The sequence below is a fragment of the Pseudorasbora parva genome, chromosome 21, assembly GCF_024679245.1.
Source record: "Pseudorasbora parva isolate DD20220531a chromosome 21, ASM2467924v1, whole genome shotgun sequence".
Classification (NCBI taxonomy): Eukaryota; Metazoa; Chordata; class Actinopteri; order Cypriniformes; family Gobionidae; genus Pseudorasbora; species Pseudorasbora parva.
The window spans coordinates 5,497,455-5,510,105 of NC_090192.1; the positions used below are offsets into that span (position 1 = coordinate 5,497,455).

A 12,651-nucleotide genomic window follows, 5' to 3' on the forward strand; every position below is an offset into this window, starting at 1 on the left:
GGTGCCTCCGCACCTTCGGTGCTTGGCCCCTAATAATAGGAACACTAACGATTTCAATAGGTGCCTCCGCACCTTCGGTGCTTGGCCCCTAATAATAGGAACACTAACGATTTCAATAGGTGCCTCCGCACCTTCGGTGCTTGGCCCCTAAAAATATGAACAGGCAGACAGACAGTGATCATATAACACACAAGACAAAACCAACACAGTCAGCAATAGTCAGGAAGTCACAGTATTTTTTGCTTATTAAAAAGATACCGCAGAGTCAAACGTACGTACACTATTGTTCAAAAGTATTTTTATGTTTTTGAAAGTCTTTTCTGCTAACCAAGCCTGCATTACTTGACCAAAAATACAGTGAACACAGTAATATTGTGAAATATTACATTTTAAAATTGTTTATAATACAAATAAAGCACATTTAATATCACTAAGCATGTAATTAGTCACTATACTTAAAGTGTACTAAGTATACTTAAAGTTGTTCCAATTTAGCAAACAAAAGTACACTAAATACACTTAAAGTTGTGCTTTAACACAATTTAATTACAACTTAAATATACTTAGTACAAAATTAGTTGTGTCAAAATAGCACACTTCAAGTTAACTAGTCATTAACACACTTCAAGTATACTGAAAATGAGTCTGGCCGCAAGTATACTTAGCATACTTTTTTTTTCACCATCATTACTCTTCAATAGAACAGCATTTATTTGAAATATAAATCCTTTTAATGTTATATCTTTCCTGCTCTTTTGAACAACTGAATGCATCCTTGCTGAATAAAATAATGAATTGCTTTAACTCCAGACTTTTGAATGGAAGTGTATAGCATAAAAAAATACAACAACAGAACAAGAGACAAGGATGTGGATTATACACACACTAAACAGATGCATTATAACAAAAGATTGTACATAGCAAACAATTATGTTTCATCTTTATTCGTTAGGCTGTAAGTGGCATCCTTTGGTATAACCTATTTAAGTATCCAGCGACATAACTGAAATGTCATATTTATCCGGTGGAGTAATGTTATTCACAAATAGTATTTAATGTAACCCAAATTATAATGTATTGTTCGACATGGAAGATCTGTGTGGGAGGAAGGAGGACTTCACATCTGACTCCACAAATAATTAACTTGCTACATTTTTCTACTTTGTAGATTAATACTCAAGTGGAGGTGTATGAGGAGGTGAAACTGACCAAAGAGATTATTGGAGGGGTAATAGGAGGACTGCTTCTACTGGCTCTCATCACAGCGGTCCTCTTTAAGGTACAGTATATTGCCATCATAAAATCAATCTCTAGCACTTTCACCTGTCTACACAATCAATGTTTTTACTGCATATTTTCTCCTTTTACAAGGCTGGGTTCTTCAAAAGCCAGTACAAGCAGATGCTGCAGGAGGCTCAGGGGGATGAAGGAGGAGAGGCAAACATGCCACAATAATGTGCACTCAAATAGTTACTAGATATAAGTAGGCTACTGATTGTGTTTTGTGGGCTTGAGAATGAAATGTGAATTTAGCACCTCAATATAGCAACATATTTCAGCCTGATTTAGAACATTTTATGAGAATGAACAGTAGAAATAATTTACTGTAATATATGACAATTTAAATTCATATCACTGCTCATAATTTTCGTATCAGTGAGCTTACCATAATGAAGGCATTTATAGCATTTTAATTATTTTCTTTCCCCTTTATTGTTATAAAAACTGATCATGACTGAGTGTGAAAATATAAGACATTCATATATTGTTTTTGAGATTTTTTTATCATGATGTTTAATCAGATTATTATAATAGAGATTTGCACTGAGATGTTTTGTAAATGTTTTATTGCTTTCTGCTTAATATAAAAATGAATAATTGATTTTTGCAAAAAATCATTTTTATTTGCAATTTCCATAAAGAGTTCAGATGCAAAAGCCTCTAAATCCGTCTAATGTTTCTCTTTAAAATATGCTTTTTTGTCAGGCTTCTGTGTATAGGTCTCTACCTAAGTACCGGCACTTCTGAATGGGCTGAGGCTGGGATTTAAAAGTATAAGATGTGAAGGTATTTTATGAATGTATAATATGCAGAGAGCATTCACTCAGGATCATTATCTCATGTTTGACCGTAGTGGCTTTTAGAGGCTTTTGCATCTCAACTCTTCATACATATATATATATATATATATATATATATATATATATATATATATATATATATATATATATATATATATATATATATTAGGGCCGGGACTCGATTAAAAAAATTAATCTAATTAATTAGAGGCTTTGTAATTAATTAATCGAAATTAATCGCATTTTAATCGCATATAAATATTTTACCTGAGAACAATGAGAAGTAATTTTTCACATGTATTTTTAGTATACCATTGAATAATGACTGAATACATAAGCTTAATCAACAAAATATTGTTTATTTATTTCAGTCCAGCAGACCAGTGCAATGTTTGCCATTAAGTGTAGCAAAAGCATATTTGTGATATTTGAGGCTCGATGTGCTGCGGTGATACGCTAATTCCTTGTTGTATAGCAGGGGTGTCCAATCCTGCTCCTGGAGGGCCACTGTTCTGCTGAGTTTAGCTCTAACCCCAATTAAACACACCTGTACCAGCTCATTAAGGTTTTATTAGGCATACTAGAAACTTTAGCAGTGTATTGAGGCAAGCTGGAGCTAAACTCTGCAGGACGTCAGTGGCCCTCCAGGACCGACTTTGGACACCCCTGTTGTATAGCTTGCACACAACCATGCTCTTGTCGACGCTACCATTATTTCTTTTTTTAAAACTAAATTTCCCATCCACGGGGCCAAGCAAAGCGGTCTCATCAGCTTCTTCGTTCATGTTCACTATGGTTTGTTGTTTTCATGGTTGTTGTCGTGACTCATGAGTGCTAGTTGGTGTTCCAGTATAATCGGTCCGTCAAAACTCATTCATTGAAAAACGTTCCGCGGGGCAAAAATAAGTGCGATTAATTTTTTTTTTTTTTGCGTAATTAATTAACGCGTTAAAGTCCCGTAGTTAATTAATCTTAATTAACGCGTTAAAGTCCCGGCCCTAATATATATATATATATATATATATATATATATATATATATATATATATATATATATATATATATATATATATATACACACACTAAATGCTACTTAATGTTGGTAATGAACGTATCAAAAGCTAAAATTTCTGTCTGTTCCGGTCCAAAGGTGTATGAATTAAGCAAACAAGTGTGCTACTGTTACATAGTTTAACCATTTATGTCTTACATGTCCAGCAGAAAAAAAAGCTGATTCAAAACATGTTTGTGGCACCTTTCAAAGCCACTTTTTATCCTTGTTTTCGCATGGGCCCGGATGAAGTCTTTTTTTTTCTGTAGCCACTCCGAAGTCCGAAGTCTTTTCCATTTTACAACAGATGAATCACCAGTTGTCACTGGTGATTGTCATTTGAACCTTTTTGGATCCGCCATTAAATTGATACGTTTAATCATATCAAGGGCCGTGAGAAAAGGCTATAAATCTCCACCTGAAACATCCTCACACACAATAAAGCCTACTAGCTAGGACACATTCTTTATGTGTACAGATGTGATGTAATGATGGAAAGAAATGCTCAAATTACACAGACTGGGATCATGACAGAGCCTCCCACTTAAGGAGCAGCTTCCAGATGCTCCTAAAAAGTCCAGGAGGGAGGTGGAACGGAGATGGGATGAAGGGCCAGGCCAGTGGGGTGGAACAGGACAAGTAACCTGGCATGGCATACATGGGCCTGGGAGGCGTGGGCAGACCTGGCAGTTCCAGAAGCCAGGAAGTGCAGGCCGTTCAGGGGACCACGGAGGCGCCGGAAGCTCAGGGAGCCATGACAGCTCAGGCAGTTCAGGAAGCCATGGCGACATAGACCCTTTAGGGCCAGCCTCCATGGATGGGAAGCCTCCCCCCAAAAATCCTCCTGGGAGGCACTACGGACTCAGGAATGAGGATAGGAGGGACATGAAATGGCATCCTCTTTGGACTCATCCTCTCTTGACTCGGGACGGAAGTAGGCAGAGCCCTCTCTGGACGCTGGTCATTCTCACAATGAGAAGACAATACTCTGGACTGGCGGGTTTTGCGGGAGTGCAGTGTTCCTCTTCTGCGACTCCCACAGTGAATGCAGAGCTGCTTACCTGAAGGGCATAATCAAGAAAAACACTCAGTGACCCTCGAGGACCATCACAGATGAGTTTGCATTGTAGCTGGTTATGGAGTCCGTAGCAAAATAAATCAATGAAAACAAAGTGATATTAGCAATGTTCAAAAGTCTCTGATGTCTTCCCTTTGAATAGACGATCAAGTGGGACTGCTGCTGGATCCATCTTTGGTCAGGTCTTCTTTTATGTACGCTGGCTGTTTCAGGGGAACGAGAGTAGGATCCATAAGCAGCAAACTTTATTTTAGCAAACATAATAAAAGTAAATCCAGGCAAAACAGACAGTATCCACAAACAGGCAGGGCTTAACGATGAGAACACACATACAGGAGAGAGCACACATACAGGACAGAACACACATACAGGAGAGAGTACATACAGGACAGAGCACACATACAGGACAGAGCACACATACAGCAGAAAGCACACATACAGGACAGAGTATACAAACAGGACAGAGCACACACCTGTATGAGCGCACAACCTTCCCAGAGATGCATGAGGATCTTACTTGGTCATGGAAGACACCTTTCAGTGCCAGGAACAGACCTTGTGGCTCTTCCCTCCTCCCTACCCTTGACGGCGGGCAAGCAGGGGGTTCAAGGGTCTCCCACCGGTGGAGCGGGCCGTTGCGATGGAACTTTGTTCCAACTGGCACGGGAACCCCTTGCAGTCCAAGTTCTCTTGCAGTCTAACTGCGTAGGCTTATTGGTCAAGCTGTGTCCTTCTTGCATGCCATGGCATTGCTCCACGTGCATCAGGCCCAGGGACACTTGGACAGGCACGAGGGTAGTCCTGGCCCAGAGCTCCTCCGGTGTTTACCCCTGCCTACGGTACCCGTTTTCCTGCGGCGCCCTCTGGGGGCCGCGCTGCCAACCCCGCCGCTCCCCCCTCGGGGGGCTCCCTAGCAGTCAAGTCAGTTGTTCCCTGCCCGTTCGCCGCTTCAGGGCACTGTGCTTGCTGTTCGAAGTACACCAGAGGCCAGCCTCGAGAGGCTGGTTCCCTTAGTAGATATTCTAGACGAGTGGAAACGTCTGTTGACTATATCTCGTTAGGTCCTGCAGATAGTCGAAAGGGGGTACGCCATTCAATTCAAGAGGCGGCCACCTCCTTTCAGCGGTGTCCTACCCACAGAGGTGGGCCCGGAGCAGGCTCTGGTAATGGCACAGGAAGTAGAGACACTCCTGCAAAAGGGGGCTATAGAGAGGGTTCCTCCTCCCGGCAGGGAGTCTGGGTTTTACAGCCGTTACTTCATCGTGCCGAAGAAGGATGGGGGGGTTGCGCCCGATATTAGATCTGCGCCTATTAAATCGCTCAGTGGCCAAGCTCAAGTTCAAGATGCTCATACTCAGACAGATTGTATCGCAGATCAAATCGGAGGATTGGTTTGTCACCATAGACCTCAAAGATGCGTATTTCCATGTCTCCATCCTTCCACTTCACAGGAAGTTCCTGAGGTTTGCCTTCGGGGGAGAGGCATACCAATATCGAGTACTTCCCTTCGGTCTAGCACTGTCACCCCGCACATTCACCAAGTGTGTGGATGCAGCTCTGGCGCCGCTGCGTCTGCAGGGCATCCGCATACTGAACTACATCGACGACTGGTTGATCCTAGCTCATACCGAACAGATGGCGGTTCAGCATCGAGATGCTGTTCTCGCGCACATGTCGAAATTGGGGTTGAGGCTGAACGCCAAGAAGAGTGTGCTTTCTCCGGCTCAGAGAACCACTTTTTTAGGCGTGAACTGGGGTTCGGTAATTATGCGGGTGCAAATATCCCCAACACGCATAGCATTGATCCTGGCAGCAGTCAAAGAACCGAAGCTAGACCGTGCCGTCACTGTAAAACAGTTCCAGAAACTGTTAGGTCTCATGGCAGCAGCGTCCAACGTGATACCTTTTGGCCTACTGAACATGAGGCCGCTACAGTGGTGGCTCAGAACAAAAGGGTTCTCCCCGAGGGGAAACCCGCTCCGCACTATCAAAGTCACGCGGCGATGCCTACGTGCTCTGGTCATGTGGAAAAACCCGGGGTTTCTGTCCTAGAGGCCCATGTTGGGGGCTCATGTTCGTCAAGTAACGCTAACGACAGACGCCTCCCTCACGGGTTGGGGTGCGACCATGAGTGGCCATTCATCCCAAGGTCCCAGGGTCATCCCGTTCATCCCAGGGCACATAAATCGGCTAGAGATGCTCGCTGTGTTTCTTTCACTGAAACAGTTTCTGCCCGACCTCAGGGGCCATCATGTATTAGTCAGGACAAACAACACATCGGTGGTCGCCTATATAAATCACCAGGGGGGTCTGAGGTCCGGTCCCTTATACAAACTGGCACGTCAGATCCTCCTGTGGGCCCAAGAGAAACTGCTGTCCATCAGAGCAGTTTATATCCCAGGGGTCCTAAATCAGGAAGCGGACAACCTGTCGAGGCAGGGGCCAAGGCCCTGGGAATGGAGACTCCACCCGAGGTGGTGGAGCTCCTGTGGCAAAAATATGGAAAAGCAGAGATAGACCTGTTTGCTTCGGCAGAGAATTCTCCCTGTCCTCAGTGGTTCTCTCTGTCACATCCCCCCACTGGGGCTGGATGCCATGGTACAGGAGTGGCCGAGGCTGCCCCTGTACGCATTTCCCCCGATTGTCTTGCTTCCAGGAGTTCTGGAAAGGGTACGCCAGGACGGGGCCCAGGTACTTCTAGTGGCTCTGTTCTGGCCGACCAGAGTATGGTTTTCGGACCTGATATCTCTCCTGGAAGGCTCTCCGATGGAGATTCCGACCAGGAGGCATCTGCTCTCTCAGGCGGGTGGGAGATTCCTGCACCCACGCCCAGAGTTGTGGAAACTGTGGACCTGGCCTCTGAGGGGGCCAGGCTCATAGAGGAAGGTCTCTCGGCCGAGGTCGTGGAGACCATCCTTCACTCCAGAGCTCCGTCCACGAGGAAGCTGTACGCTTTGAAATGGAAACTTTTCTCAGCATGGTGCAGAGAACGTCAGTGGGACCCAGTTAACTGCCCGGTTGGTACAGTGCTGGAGTTCCTGCAGGCAAGGTTCTCAGCAGGGTTGACCCCCTCCACAATAAAGGTGTACGTGGCGGCCCTGGCTGCCTTCCACGTCCCTTTGGGTGGAGTGTCTTTGGGAAGACACCCTTTAATTACACGTTTCCTCTGTGGTACCTTAAGGTTGAGGCCGGCTGTGCACTCGAGGGTCCCGGCATGGGACTTGGCCATTGTGTTACGGGGCTTATCTGAGCCTCCGTTTGAACCTTTAGAGGAGGTTTCAGAGAAGTTCCTCACCCTAAAAACCATCTTTCTTTTGGCCATTTCATCTCTCAAAAGAATAGGAGATATTCAGTCCCTGTCAGTAGGGCCCTCATGCCTAGAGTTTGCGCCTGGTATGGTAAAGGCTTTTCTGCATCCCAGACCAGGTTACATCCCCAAGGTTCTTACGAGCCCACGGGGCCCCATCACTCTACAAGCCTTCTGTCCTCCTCCATTTTTGACGTCTGACCAGGAAAGATTAAATCTGCTGTGCCCGGTCAGGGCGTTAGACGCATACGTCCACAGAGCTGCCCTGTGGAGAAAGACTGATCAACTGTTTGTCTGTTTCGGAGCCCAGAAAAAGGGGGCTCCAGTGTCTAAGCAGAGAATGAGCAAGTGGGTGTTCGAGACCATCTCGCTTGCTTATGAGGCGGTCGGGCAGCCGTCTCCACTGGCTGTCCGGGCGCATTCTACCAGGGGTATGGCTGCTTCCAAAGCACTTTTGTCGGGGGCTTCCCTCCAAGATATCTGTAATGCGGCAGGCTGGTCTTCGCCGCTAACGTTCCTCAGATTCTACGAGTTAGATTTGGCATCTACTGTTAGGGCGCAGGTGCTTTCGTAGTCGTGTGCGCTATGGCTTCACACATATGAGGCACTTGGTCCCATGGCGATGTGGCTATAAGTGTTCTCACAGCGTTTCGACGCAGCTCGAGTTCCCCGAAAGGGAACGTCTCGGTTACGTATGTAACCCTAGTTCCCTGAGGGAACGAGACGCTGCGTTGCCCGGCCATACTCCTGGCGTGCCCATGATCACTTACTTCAGGCTTTATCAGAAGCTAGTTCCTGTTTGTGTTCACGGACGCTTTATAGCTTCCGGTCGATGACGTCATCACGCCGACGATCGATCGATCTTCCAAAGGAATGGTTCTACACGCGCTTCACGACGCATTAACGCAGAGGCGTTCTCACAGAGTTTCGACGCAGCGTCTCGTTCCCTCAGGGAACTAGGGTTACATACGTAACCGAGACGTTTCTCTTTTATCACTGCGCGGACGATGCGCGTGCAACAGTGAATTGAACGCTAAGGAAAAAAAACGTCAACTAGATAGTGTGAATGTGCACACGCCTATCCCGTCTTTACGCGCTCACTGCCAAATGAGTACTCTGAAAGGCTTGCGTGCGCGTCTGCGCGAGGCAGAAAGGAACGTAGGAAGTGTAGTATATCCGCGTTCTTATCAGTTGTGTTTCCAATTTGAGCTTGATCCTCAGAAATGCTTGGGAAAATGTAACGTTAGCTTGTGTGGACGCTACCGCACTACTTGATCAACAGAAGAGCTTCGCTACTGAAAAGCTATTTCATTGAGAAAACAGCGACGCTACCACCATGCTATTGAAAAATTTAGTTAAGCTAGTAGCGATGCTACTGCCCAACACTGAAAGTATATACATGACGTTGTCATTCCGGACCCTGTACAGGGTCTTTCTTGTTGCATTAAAAATGTAATTGGAATGATGGAATTGTGGTCAGCCCTCATGCGGGTATCTCACAGCTGAAGCAAAGCTACGAACTGATTGTCCTATTTCCCCTCACCGCGAGAACAGGTCAATCAGTTCGTATCTCTGCTTCAGATGTGTGATCCCCACACGAGGGCTGCACGAGTTAGAATTCAGATCGAAATCGGACGAAAATCACAGTGTATGCCAATCTTAAAAAAAAAAAAAAATGATGAATAAAAATATGATAGGGTTTTGGGAAAAACAAACTGAAACTCAATTTGTAAAGAATATCCTGGCCATTTGTTGTGTATGAGGGATTTCACGTGACTATATTAACATCACAGCTCACTTTGTATCACCCAGGAGAAGCACACAAGTAGTAAGTAATAAAGATAAATAAAAACACTAAATGACAATTGAGATGAATTGTATTTTGTACTTAACTCTAAAAAAACACTGTCGCTGTCTTTTTCGTGACTGAAGTCTGTTCAACTGCACTTTGATCTGATTGGTGTCTTGAAGGTGCATTACAGCTACCTACTGGATTGTATTTTGGCTCATTCGATAGGTAGGGGAAAATATTCTAAATTCTTTATCAATGATGTATTCTTTAGATACATGATTTATTTATAACTAGATAACAACAAGAATTAAGGACTATGTGGCATTATATATCTCACTGCATGTGCTGTAGCTAGCAGAAGAAAAAAATAGGCGATTGGAGATGTTTTTCATGATGGAGATTTTAATTTTTTTTTATTAAAGGTTCCGTTCTTCGCGTGTTTTTGAAGCTTTGATTATGTTCACAGTGTGCAATATAACATGAGTTCATGTTTCGTGTGTAAAAAAACAGTATTTTGCACACAATTTACTTATCTGTAATGCGCTGTTTTCTCTATCCTAAAAACGGCCTGATGATTTCCTTGTTCTATGAAGTCCCTCCTTCATAAATACGTAACGAGTTCTGATTGGGCCAGCACTTCCCGTGTTGTGATTGGACACCAGCTTAGCGCACTTTGCCCAGAAAGGTCCCGCCTTTTACCATAAGGGGGAGATGCAAGCGCTGAATGAGCGCTCTTCTCCACGTGGGAGAGCAGCAAGACCACGCCCCCTATTTTGCGTGTTCTTGTGGGCGAAGGGTTAGTCAACAAACGGTTCTAGTGACGTCATTACAGCAGGAAGTGCAGGGGTGTAGTCCAAACCGGCCGTTCGCTGTAGGCTTTGAAAGGGAACTTCTGTTAAATAAAATATCTCGCTTGACATTGAACTTTGAGCTTTAATTTTACAGGTATTGTTTATGCTCTAACAGATTTCACACTAACTAAAGTTTGAAAGATGGAATCGCGAAGAACGGGACCTTTAAAACACTAATATTACTAATAATAATAATAATTAAAGCTGCAAGCAACATTTATCGTGGTTGGTGCAGTTTAGGGCCTTTAAGCACATATGCATAAAAGGGTATTATGTTTTATTTATCAAGCATTTAACCATGTTGAAAACCAAAAGTAACTTAAAAAAAGATCATATAAGAAACTTAAAGGGTACAGCCAACAACACTGTCACCATCTTTACTTGAAATGCTAAATACAATGTACTTCCCTTAGTTTAAATTTGTAATTCCACATGAACTTGTGGTAAGGTTGTGGGTGGCTTCTTAAAATAAGTCTATTCTCAATGAGCTGTAACTGTGCTAATGCCAGAGGACAAGTGTTTTACTTGATCATTACTTGCATGCTACACAAGTTACATCTCACTTAGCATGTGAACTAGTTCTGTGTTGGTTATTAATTGTTATAGAAATAAATCAAATAGTTTGATTCAGTTCACAGCCTATGGCCTCAAACCATCTTGGAACATGTATAGCAGCTACCCCCCCCCCCCCCCCCAACACACACACACACACACACACACACACAGACACACACACACACACACACACACACACACACACACACACACACACACACACACACACCTAATTTAAAAGTTTATTCAACTGTTTTTGTGTTTATTTGTTTGGTTTGTTTGTTTTTGGAGTGTACAGAGCAGAAATCGAGTTATTAATCTATGAAAACAATCTTAATTTCAAATGTACATGTGACGTGACAAAGCAGGCGAGAGCAGACATAATAAATACATAGATGCCTCATTGGCCGATACAGTCTTGTTCAAAATAATAGCAGTACAATGTGACTAACCAGAATAATCAAGGTTTTTAGTATATTTTTTATTGCTACGTGGCAAACAAGTTACCAGTAGGTTCAGTAGATTGTCAGAAAACAAACAAGACCCAGCATTCATGATATGCACGCTCTTAAGGCTGTGCAATTGGGCAATTAGTTGAAAGGGGTGTGTTCAAAAAAATAGCAGTGTCTACCTTTGACTGTACAAACTCAAAACTATTTTGTACAAACATTTTTTTTTTCTGGGATTTAGCAATCCTGTGAATCACTAAACTAATATTTAGTTGTATGACCACAGTTTTTTAAAACTGCTTGACATCTGTGTGGCATGGAGTCAACCAACTTGTGGCACCTCTCAGCTGTTATTCCACTCCATGATTCTTTAACAACATTCCACAATTCATTCACATTTCTTGGTTTTGCTTCAGAAACAGCATTTTTGATATCACCCCACAAGTTCTCAATTGGATTAAGGTCTGGAGATTGGGCTGGCCACTCCATAACATTAATTTTTTTGGTTTGGAACCAAGACTTTGCCCGTTTACTAGTGTGTTTTGGGTCATTGTCTTGTTGAAACAACCGTTTCAAGGGCATGTCCTCTTCAGCATAGGGAAACATGACCTCTTCAAGTATTTTAACATATGCAAACTGATCCATGATCCCTGGTATGCAATAAATAGGCCCAACACCATAGTAGGAGAAACATGCCCATATCATGATGCTTGCACCTCCATGCTTCACTGTCTTCACTGTGTACTGTGGCTTGAATTCAGAGTTTGGGGGTCGTCTCACAAACTGCCTGTGGCCCTTGGACCCAAAAAGAACAATTTTACTCTCATCAGTCCACAAAATGTTCCTCCATTTCTCTTTAGGCCTGTTGATGTGTTCTTTGGCAAATTGTAACCTCTTCTGCACATGCCTTTTTTTTAACAGAGGGACTTTGCGGGGGATTCTTGAAAATAGATTAGCTTCACACAGACGTCTTCTAACTGTCACAGTACTTACAGGTAACTCCAGACTGTCTTTGATCATCCTGGAGGTGATCATTGGCTGAGCCTTTGCCATTCTGGTTATTCTTCTATCCATTTTGATGGTTGTCTTCCGTTTTCTTCCACGTCTCTCTGGTTTTGCTCTCCATTTTAAGGCATTGGAGATCATTTTAGCTGAACAGCCTATCATTTTTTGCACCTCTTTATCGGTTTTCCCCTCTCTAATCAACTTTTTAATCAAAGTACGCTGTTCTTCTCAACAATGTCTTGAACGACCCATTTTCCTCAGCTTTCAAATGCATGTTCAACAAGTGTTGGCTTCATCCTTAAATAGGGGCCACCTGATTCACACCTGTTTCTTCACAAAATTGATGACCTCAGTGATTGAATGCCACACTGCTATTTTTTTGAACACACCCCTTTCAACTAATTCAACTAATTGCCCAATTGCACAGCCTTAAGAGCGTGCATATCATGAATGCTGGGTCTCATTTGTTTTCTGAGAATCTA

At 43.5% G+C, this 12,651-nt stretch overlaps 1 protein-coding gene across 1 annotated transcript in view; it reads left to right on the forward strand.

Moving 5' to 3' along the window:
- LOC137056514 (uncharacterized) overlaps nucleotides 1–12,651 on the forward strand; it is a 159,755-nt gene that overhangs the window by 116,765 nt on the left and 30,339 nt on the right. The window contains exons 29-34 of the mRNA XM_067430637.1: nucleotides 1,169–1,279; nucleotides 1,372–1,437; nucleotides 3,667–4,066; nucleotides 5,766–5,971; nucleotides 6,454–7,082; nucleotides 7,392–7,948. Of these exons, the coding sequence (XP_067286738.1) occupies nucleotides 1,169–1,279; nucleotides 1,372–1,437; nucleotides 3,667–4,066; nucleotides 5,766–5,971; nucleotides 6,454–7,082; nucleotides 7,392–7,948 (1,969 nt within the window). The remainder of the gene's footprint in view (nucleotides 1–1,168; nucleotides 1,280–1,371; nucleotides 1,438–3,666; nucleotides 4,067–5,765; nucleotides 5,972–6,453; nucleotides 7,083–7,391; nucleotides 7,949–12,651) is intronic.